Source organism: Hippopotamus amphibius, chromosome 9 (assembly GCF_030028045.1).
Source record: "Hippopotamus amphibius kiboko isolate mHipAmp2 chromosome 9, mHipAmp2.hap2, whole genome shotgun sequence".
Lineage (NCBI taxonomy): Eukaryota > Metazoa > Chordata > Mammalia > Artiodactyla > Hippopotamidae > Hippopotamus > Hippopotamus amphibius.
In genome coordinates this window covers 40,490,464-40,501,708 of record NC_080194.1, presented here as the reverse complement: position 1 = coordinate 40,501,708, position 11,245 = coordinate 40,490,464, and the positions used below count along the sequence as shown (strand labels likewise).

At 34.9% G+C, this 11,245-nt stretch overlaps 1 protein-coding gene across 1 annotated transcript; it reads left to right on the top strand.

The window, feature by feature from the left end:
• Positions 1–6,355: 6,355 nt before the first annotated feature.
• LOC130861576 (olfactory receptor 52J3-like) lies at positions 6,356–7,297 on the top strand. The gene has a single exon (XM_057750597.1). The coding sequence runs from the start codon at positions 6,362–6,364 to the stop codon at positions 7,295–7,297; it is 936 nt and encodes a 311-aa protein (XP_057606580.1). The 5' UTR covers positions 6,356–6,361.
• The last annotated feature ends 3,948 nt before the right edge of the window (positions 7,298–11,245 follow it).

Genomic DNA, 11,245 nt, shown 5'->3' with positions numbered 1-11,245 from the left:
CACACCTACTACATTGTTTTGCTAAGGATTTTGACCCCTCTAGGAATATTTGTGTGTTCTTGCCGTAACAACTATCTCCTGGTCCTACCCTATTGCTGTCAGGTTGCAATACAAGTTGATTTGTTCCTAACTGCTGACTAATGGATTCTAAGACTTATGGAAACTTCATTGGATCTCTAGTTCAAAAGCTAATGGGCTGTTCTAAAATGGAGCTGTATGGCCTCTATTTGTTTGTCTTCATGCATTGTCCTTGATAGCATGATACTGCTTCTTTTCTAGGGAAAGAATGACTTTTTTCCTGTGATGAGAGAAGGGTGGTCCCGGAAATTTGACTCTATATATCTGTCGATTCATTCACTCATTCATTCATGCATTCATCTTTTTATTCACTTAATTTACACTCATTTTGTGTTTATTGTATGTCTTGAAATCATCACTAGGGATGAATCAGTGAACCAAACTAACATGAATGTCTGTTCTTATGGAGCTTGCATTCTGTTGTGCCCTTAAAGAAAGCCAAGTTCATGGGTTCAATAAAAATCATTACCAAATATGTAACCTAAAGTGGAAAGATCTGCCAAACATGTAAGACTCAGTGGAATGATAGCCAAAACAAACATAAAATTTCAGTACTATTTCTCACTAATACCGTCAGTGCCATTTCAGTGATTTTCTCTCTGTACTCAGGCCCATAACATAAGTGTGGTCTTGTAGTTGAATTACGTATAGTATTTCTATCTATGTAATGTATGCTGGTATTTGTCTATCACTTTACTGTCTTGTTCTCTCAATCTACACTTGACCCTAAAACACTCCATCCTCAAATCCAACACCTCTCATCTTAAACCCACTTCTATCTCTAACGCCCTCACTGACTTTAATGTACAAGCTATCAAACCAACCTATGAATAGTCAATTTTTCACATGTGACCAAGGGCTTTCAATTGATTCAATGATAAGAGTTCCCAAAGACCAAACAATGAGCTTTTGCATCATCAAACTCGTCATATTCATTTCTACTTTCAAAAAATTATTTTTTCAGACTTTTAAAAAATAAAACTGAAGTAAAAATATAACAAATATCTTTGTTCTTACAACTCATGAATTAATAATTTTAGCATTGCACTCATCTCAAAGATAATGCTTAATATATATATGTGTATATATATACACACACATACACACAGAATTAAAGTTGAAATCATGTTTAACACTGTTCCAATACAGTTTCTCTCCTATTTTTCCAGAGGCAAATTTATTGCGTGGTTTTCTGACATCACAAGACATAAATTTTTAGTTTTACAACCAATCACAGTATTTTAGTTAGATCATGTTATTAATTCATTTAGATTACATTATTTTGTATTTTGTTTTATAACATAGATTTTATCTACCTATTCCTCACTTAGATATTCATATTATTATTTTTTAACTAGAAATAGGCTGCATATGCTTTCATTTATTTCTTGGTACTTTTTAGATCATTTTTTCAGATTGTATAATTGAAGACAGAATTATTGGGTAGCAGGACTGTGATCAATTAGAACATAATTCTGCCTTCTTGATCTTTGTTTTTGATTACTTTTTTTAAATTTCACTTTTTCCAATATTTTCCTTTTTTCCAACTTTCATGCTTTCCTAATAAAACTTTGTTTCCTAACATTAGTTGGTTAAGTGTTCTTTTCTAGTCACACTAATTTGTTGCTACCCTACTCTGAACAAAACAAAAATTTTAGTCTTTGTTTTTTTCTGTTGTGTGACTTTTAGGAATTGTCATTCCAACAGCTTTGCAAGTGCATAGGAGTCTCTGGAACTCCTTTTCAAGGCAAAGCTGTCTCCAGTCTAGTATTTGATCTCAGGAGTAAAGCCAGAGTGAGAATCAGAGGGCTTGTCTGGTTGGTAAAATGATACTTCATTTAACGAGGACATTCCATTAATTTCTTCAAATGGGAAATTTCTAATTCTCTCTATAGAAGTAATTCCCATTCATTTTTCCATAACACTTTGCAATAAGTTCTGGGGTTCTTATTCTAAATAGGATAAGTGATGGTAGTACAGAGCAACATGGCTTGAATTCAGGCAGTATTAGAATAAGCCTGGGATTGTCTTCTGCACCCAATAAATGAGAATATGAAAATGAAATATTATCATACATAATGAGTCAGACTGCAGGTTCAAGCAGAACCATGAAGACTAATTCATTCTGCAGATATCAACTCCTTAGCTTCCCAACTATCTCTGAAAATTAGAAACCAAGACCATTCTTATGGTTAGAGAGACCCATTCACTGAAATGAAAGGTAGGTTTGAGGTGCCTTACTGTAGGCATTCAGAAGAAGTAGTTCCTACACCACATACATGTATTTTCAGGTGTGTTATGTAGTTACAAGCACATGTGTAAGTGAAGACCTTACAATATGCTTCTGGAACTTTAACAGGCTTGTTGGAACATGAAATCGGCTCAAGATCCAAAACCAGAAAAAGTAGGCAGTAAAATATATTGAATAATAGCATATATTTTGGAATCAGACATTTGAGCTCAAATTCTATCTTTGTTACTTTCTAGATGTACATCCTTAGGAAAGTTGCTAAAATTTTCTACGGCTGAAATTTTTCATCAGTATAATAGAAGTAAGAGTAGTATCTATATCAGAGGACTGGCTGTTTCAAAGACTAAAGAGATTAACAAAGTAAACTACAATTTGAAGATTCGTCTTACTTAATAACACATTAAATAAAAGCATCCCTAACTGGAACAATGGGGTAAAGGCCTCTGATAGGAAGGTCTTGTGGGAAAAAATATGTGGTTAAGTGTGTATCTGTAAGACATTTTAAGTTATAAATAAAAAACAAAACAAACAAAAACTAATTTTACTTAAGTTACTTAAACATTAAGGAGAATTTTGTCCCACTTTAAGACAAGGTAAAAATGTTGGTCTGAGTTCCTTGTCACCGAGAAATTGGTCTGATTTTTTGATACCAGGGAATAAGTTTCTTTTAGTATTTCAGGGTTGACATTCCGTGACTTGTCTTGATTCTAAAGCTGACTCTTGTCATGATCCTGAGACATCTAACTAGCAACTCCTCAGCAAAAGATGCTTCTTCATTCCCAAACAGCAGAAAAAGGTATGACCTTGCCTAATGTTTCTGAGCTTATGTTCTGAAATTAACTCTAGTTGAACTTATCAGTTGCATGCCCATGACCCTCAAGAAAATGCCATAATCAAATATATGTATATAAAACTTAGAATATATATATTTGTAGACATAAATAAATACATGCATATGCATGTATATATACATATGTTCATACTTCACACTATGTATTAAATTTTAAATTTCCAAAGATTTAACTTTAGTGTTTATGTGATATAGCTGGAAAGACAAGAGTCAAAAGAAGAGTTTACTTCATGCTTCGTAGTCTATGCTTTATACCTCAAGCCCGATCATGCTTTTTCTTATTATCTAAGATGTCTGCTTAAATGTAAAGAGATGTAATTCTTGCACTCAAAATAAATGTATTCTAGTGAGAATAAGAAATATATGTACATTCAACTCAAAACTAATGAAAAAATGTTTAAAATAAATGAGAACTTTCAGACCAAATGTTACAGACTTAGTGGCATGAGAGATTTCTCAGTATAGTTTATATAGGTCCAAGGTTTACAAAGAGGGTATTGTGAGCTAAATTCTATTTTGATTAACTACTTAAAATATGCCAGGTATTATACTAAGGACCTGATATTCACTGATTAACTTATTCTTCAAAATACCCTATGCTGTTGGTACTATTATCACCATTAATTTTCCAGTTGAGGAAATTGAGACATAGAGACAATTAGTAAATTACTCATGGTGATATAGCTGGTATGTGGGGAGTCCAGTATTTGAACGGAGTCAGGTCAATTCCAGGATTGGATATTTTTACCACTTGTCTCTATGGCCTCTGTGATACACATATGAATAATTGTCAGAGGGGAACAATCATGGACAGAGGATAGTGGGACCAAAGACCCACAGACTGGAATCCCTAAAGCTAAACATCCAATGAACCTAAAACACCTGGTCCGTGAAAGGGGCCAGGAGAGCTAAGGCTGAAACCTCCTCTGCTAGGTTATTATGGTTGAACTTAGATTATGGATTAAGTACTACTTTATCTAGAAAACAGCAACCCATAGAATTTGACTGCAAAATCTTACCTAGAGGGCATGAATGTTTCTCTCTATGCCATATACAAATTATAAGACCTGTGTTTTGCCCCATATTTATCATTTTCTCTATATAAATTCCTATCCATATTACTTTCACTTGGGCTTCTGTTTTTCTAAATCATAGTCTAAGGGTTTTGTCAGCAGTCTCAGAGGATTCAATCCCAGGGCACCATTTATAACAGAAAACTGAATTAACTCATTTTTTCCAAAGTTATAAGCAGTTACGACCTTAATATAAAACTTCTCTTTGGACTGTATGCATGTGTATATATATATATATATATATATATATATAGACAGATGTAGAGTTTTACTGCTTGATATTTATGATGTGTCTCTACTCCTGTGGAAGAATGAAGCATCACAGATGAATTTTCTTTTGATTTAGGTATGTACTGAAGTCTTTACTTTAAAATGGAGATTGGGTAGCTTGAAAAATATCTAGACAATCTAAGGCATTTAAAATCTGTCTTCAAAAATGGTTATTTAGTTGGTTGATAAAGTAGAATTTCTGCTTCTGCTATAAGCTATAGGGATCAAATGAAATGGACTTATGAAACATGATGAAAGTCTGAGGCAAGCAGTGGTTATTGAGAGTTTATTTCCAGAGATGAACCCAAGGTAGGCATCACAATATCTAGAAGGCTTGCTCTTGGCCAGCACCCTGGCAGTGCTCAATGGCAATTACGTGGAAGTTTCAGTTTTCAAAACGCACAAATAAAGGAACATTGCAAAATACAGCTCTTCCCTCTCTCTCTCTCCATCTCTGCCTGTCTGTCTGTCTGTCTGTCTGTCTCTCTCTCACACACACACACCCTCCCTCTCTAACTTCAGAATGTACATAACACATTTTATTTTTTCAACCTGATATATTTCCCATGGAAATATGGAATTATACAAAGGATAAAAACAGAAGTCTGTGCTACTTTATTCTGATCTTGAACCATTCTGCCTCAAGTTAGAAACCCAGAGAAATTCCCTTTATTTCATTATTTGAGTTTATGGGGTTTCTCCTGATTGCTTCTCTATCATTTTGAAAGCATTGCAAAAGTACTCTATTTCCTTTACATAATTACAGAAAGTAATTCTCTCTCCTATTAGACTTTGTTATTCCAGACAATTTTGTGATGCTTAAAAATGCCTTACCCAGGTCCATAATGACCTGAAGCCTTCTAGGTTGCCCTCTACCCACATTTCCGTGTCTCTGCCCTCTACCCACATTTCTGTGTCTTAATCAGGCAGGAGTGAACTTAGTACAGGCTAGTTCTGAAGCAGTGATAAAATTAGCAGGTTTTCTCAGAGGAAATGATATAGAGTGGAGAGTGGATGAAGAAATTGTCAAATACCACTGGAAACCACCCTAATCACAACAATCTAAAATGAGCCACTATGAAATGGAATGGCCTTGGGAAAATAGAGACATCAGTGAAAATCTACAGAAGTTTATTATTATCTTTTTATTACTATCTTTCCTTCTGGGCTCTCTCAAGTACAGAAGTATGTGACCAGCCTGTGTCTGCTCTTGTGCAGGCATCCCAGAATATCTGTTTTTGTTTGTGATAATGTGTATCTCTGATATTTTGTTTCTGTCTTTTTGACAGCATACTAGGTTTGATCTTGGAATTTTCTCTACGTCAATAAATCACGAATGAATCATTAGAGAATTTCTGCATTTTCCAATTATAGAAGTGTTTTGTACATTCACGGCTGTGACTTTACTTTCTCATCTGACTATCTCCTTTTGCATTATGTCTGCATTTTCATATGTGTATCCTTGATTTTTCACATGTCCCTCTTCAGACAGGGACTTCACAGAAGGTATGAGGAATACCAAATTATTCCACACTTAATGCTATGTTCTATGTTTTATAATTCTGCCATGGGCTTCATGACAAAACTTACATGTTAAAAAAATAGGATTAAATCTGTATAAGAATTACATTCTTTGAGACTGGCCCATTCAAGTGAGTATGGCTCGGTTTAGAATTTAAAAAAAAAATTAATAAGTCCTTCCAAATAGCAAACCTTTTCATTTTCACTATATATTGAAGCACTAAGCTAATCATTTTCCTAACCAGTTCTTATTGAAAGTTCTTTTTTTCTTCTCTTCTTCTAGGAGTGACAACTTCCCCTGCTCTGTTACTTGGAAGGATGTTTTATCACAATAGGAGCATTTTTCACCCAACCACATTTTTCCTCATTGGAATCCCAGGTCTGGAAGAGGTCCATGCCTGGATCTCCCTGCCTTTCTCCACTGTTTACCTTGTGGCTTTACTGGGCAATGCCACAATTCTGCTGGTCATCAAGATGGAGCAGACCCTCCGGGAGCCCATGTTCTACTTTCTGGCCATCCTTTCAACAATTGATTTAGCCCTCTCGACAACCTCGGTACCCCGCGTGCTGGGTATCTTCTGGTTTGATGCTCATGAAATTAACTTTGGAGCTTGTGTGGCCCAGATGTTCCTGATACATACTTTTACTGGCATGGAGTCTGAGGTCCTGGTGGCCATGGCCTTCGACTGCTATTTGGCGATCTGTGCTCCACTCCACTACACGACCATCCTGACATCCAGGGCTCTGGTGGGCATCAGTTTGTACATTGTAATTCGTCCAGTCCTGCTAACACTTCCCTTGATCTATCTCATCTACTGCCTTCCATTTTGCCAGGCTCATATACTAGCTCATTCCTACTGTGAGCACATGGGTATTGCAAAACTGTCTTGTGGAAACATCCGTGTTAATGGTATCTATGGGCTTTTTGTCATTTCCTTCTTTATCCTAAATCTAGTCCTTATTGGAGTCTCCTATGTTTATATTCTCTGTGCCGTCTTCCACCTCCCATCCCAAGATGCACAGCTAAAAGCCCTAAGTACCTGTGGTTCTCATGTTGGGGTCATCTGTGTTTTCTATATCCCCTCAGTCTTCTCTTTCCTCACACACCGGTTTGGACACAACATACCCCGCTATACTCACATTCTTATTGCCAACCTCTATTTGGTTATCCCACCCTCACTCAACCCCATCATTTATGGTGTCAGGACCAAACAGATACAAGAGCGAGTGCTCCATGCCTTTATTAAAAAATAAGGACTCTTACTTCATTTATTTAAAAAGCATTTTGATCCGGAAGGACAACTGGTATGTTCTTTCCAGAAAGACTTTTCTCAGTCTAAATTGAGTGCTGCCAAATTCCATGCCAGGGGATTTTATCTTGCCTTCTTATTGATTCTATGGCTTGAATAATCTTCAAAATACTTCAAGTTCAAGGGCTGATTCCTATTGTGGAAGTAAGAACTGTTTGTATGACTTCACTTTGAGCATGAATAGTACAGCATTATGTTTAACATTGTTTTCCCCCCAATTTTTAAGTTCGTTATTTTTCCCTCAGCTTAACAAGAGTAAGACAAAGAAATATATTACAAAGAACTTTGTTCCCATAACATGGGATTAAACAAATATTATTAGCATGATTTATTTATCTTAAATTTTATTTTTAATCAAACATATGAGGCATTTGAGTTGAAGTAACCTATAACTACTAACCCAATCCAGTTCCAGTGTGTGTTTTTTTTTTTTTTTTTTTTTTTTTTTCTTATCCTCATAGACAGAAGTAACGACCACAGGCTTTTTTGTCTTTCTTAGAGTCTAAATTTATCACTTTAAATTCAATAATTTCTGGGGAGGGGGTGGTGGAGGTGGAATTGTGATATTTAATTAATGTAAGTGGTAATGCACTGTGTGTGGCTTCACAGACAATTGTTTCACTTAATATTAAATCTAGAGATCAATCTACATTGATAAAAAAGAGATACAGTTATTTCCTTTCTAAATGTAGTAGAATCTTTCATTTGCATTTTGTTTATCTCTTCATCTTTTGATGATATGTATAATATTTTAGTTATTTTTAAGAGAATCAATGTTGTGACATCATTATGAACAGTTTTTGTACATATTTGAAAATTTTCTAAAGATTCTACACTTGTAATTGTTAGATCGTAGGTTACTGATTCAACAGTATTGTTTTCCTGTTCCTGCTTTCTTCTATTGTATTTCTTATTTATTGTAATTTCCTTCCCACCTCATCATATTTTCTGCCTAGCTTCTTAAAATTCTCATCGCATGAGTTATTTGAATACACTTGATATTAACACTTTTCTATAAACCCTCTTTACTACTTCATTTTCACCTGGCGGATTAAATTTTTAATGAAGTCATTACTGATTATATTACATATGGCACAACCTTTGATCACTTTCAAACTTAGGGCTCTGCATAGCTTTACTATATACCAACATCCCAACATCTATTTTATAATTAGGATTTGTGCATGTGTTTTGATGTGTATGCATTAATTTCTACATTTCCTTGTAATCTAACTGCAATTTGTTTGGTGTAAAATGTAAGGTAAGAAAATTAAACACTTTTCTGTTTCTATTCCTAACTTGTTTTATAACATGACTGAGTTACTAACTCAGCACTTCAAAATTGAATTGTGTTTATTCTTTCTTCACATTGAATTTCAATTTTTTACAAGAATATGCTTTTCATTAATATAGTAGGCTTGTCTGCTTGTACTCAGTATCGTGATGTTTTAGTAACTATAGATTTGTGATATATCTGAATAACTTTTAGAGGTGACTACCTTCTACAGCATAATTATCTTTCTCTTCTTTAGTTCTTTACAATAATTTGTAAAAAAAAAAAAAAGTATTGTCATTTTGCCATAGTTAAAAGTATCCTCATGGAATTTTGAGTTAATTTATTCTTGGCTTCATTTAAACAATATATTCATTTCATAAAATATCAGCTAATAGTTAATTATTCTCCACACTTAGGTAAGCACAGATGATAAAATGTTCTGTGGTGATTTTACACTGTGACTATTTAGCTAAGCTAACTCTGTTTCCCAGAACTCTCTTCCCTATAAGTTTCCAGTTTAGAGTTGCTTACATAAGAAATGCATAAGCTGTGGGTGTAAATGTGAAACAGCAGTCCTTATTTTCTGTAGTTCAACATTGTTTACAGGCAATGATATGTAAACAGTGATACTAGAGGACTCTAATTTCTCCTCACTTCCCCCAGCTCGTGTCCACTCTCCATGGCTACCAGCCCTGCTAACCAAGGGATTACAAGTCCACCATCAGATACTTTACTGCAAATACACAGGGGCAGTAGCCTTGGATTACAAACCACCTTCCATAAATTTCTTCACCCACTTCCCTTATGATTCTGTCCGAGAAGCTGAATGTACCTAGATTTCTGCAAAAACCAACTCATTCTTGCAAACCTAATCTGATTAGTAAATATATTTTAAATTTTTTTCTAGCTCCTTCCACACTTGTATCAGTTCTTGTAATAAATTCTTTTCTCCTTATACTCATAGTAGTTCTGAATCCTAACTGACATAAGTATATACAGAAAAAGCAGTGCTTGGGTAAGAAGTTCTTAAGAATGGGAATCTGGGATTAGTTCCTTATTTGATTAGTCTTAAAGTCATTATGATCCCTGCTGCTGTTGGTAAAGAGGACGTTGGTGGCATATGGGATGCAGTGACAAAACTGTTATGTGTATTATCACCTCTAGATCTCCTTAACAAAGTGCTTAAAAAAGGCAAGGCTTTGAGTGTCCAAGTATTTCTGCCAAAAAAGATTTTGATAAGAATAAAGAGAGTACGGATTTGGCTTCTTGTGAAAAGTAAGCTAGAGAACCTGAATAAAAGAAATAATGAGCTCAGGGTTTTAAATACCCAGCCCAAGGTCCAGGTAAGGAAATGGAAAGCATTTTTGACTGTCCTAAAGAAATATTCATCTCCTACTAGTGCATTTATTGGGAAGAAGTAGAGTTCTAAGAATTGGAACATTTGCACTGGCGAATGGAACATATAACATTGGCATTATGTGAACAGACTCCAGGGAAGCAAATCCTGAGTTCTGCCAAACTTCCTTTACCATTAGAAGCAGCTCTTCTTCTCTTTTCTGAGGTTGATAATCTCCTCCTGTCCAAAGAAAATGTAATACTCTCCCCTGACATAGCTCACAAAGTACATTGCTTATCTATCCCATAAACTATTCCCACCACTCCTTATTGTTTCTAGAATGATGATCTTAATAGAAATAAAGTGTGGGTCACCTATGTACTTAAAGCTTTCTAGCAATCATGTTACAAAAGTTGAAGCAAAGTGAAATTAATTTAGTAGACTAATTTAACTTGGAATGTGCAGAAATTCCTTAAATATAAAATCAATATAAAATATCAATTAAATATTTTACCTCCCTTAAATCTTCTAGGTAAATCTTCTTAATCCAGTATTTTACACTTAAAACACAGATTATTCCCTACACTAAATTTTCAATGACAAATAAAATGCAGCCTTATAAAAACAAAGTGAAACACTGTGTTGAACTAAAAGTATTTTATACTACTTCAGATTTTAAACTTAATTAAAATAAATATTAAAATTCAGTTCCTTCCTTTCATTTGCCACATTTCAGATGTTCAATAGTCATGTGTGGCCGTGTCTAACATATGGAAAAGCACAATTCTAGACCTATAACTGGACTCAAAAGGCAGCAGACTCTAGGGAATAAAATATACTAACTGAAAGAATTGCAAGATTTTATAACTCTATACAGATAGAAACCTGGGGAACATGTGCCATAATAAATTCTAAAAGTATTGGATCTGAGTAGAAGGCATATGACATTGCATGAGGCTGAATTTTAAAATGAGGGCATTAAATAGAGATTATAGACTCAATGTGTCTGCGAGCGACTCTCAGGGTTTGTTTGGCTGGTTGACTAAGACCTGAACTCGATGGCCTTCAGTAAATGAAACTGAAATGCCAGAATTTCCTTGGAAAAACTGCAAAAGGAGTTTCCAAAGACTTCAGGGAGCATGGAAGTTTAGAGTGGACTTATCAAGTAATTCCTGTTCAATCAGCCCCTACCTCTATTCTCAGAGGACCCAGAAAACATTCTTTTCATCATGGCTGGGATAAACATACTCATGAGGAGAACTTAGGAAACCAGGAAAATA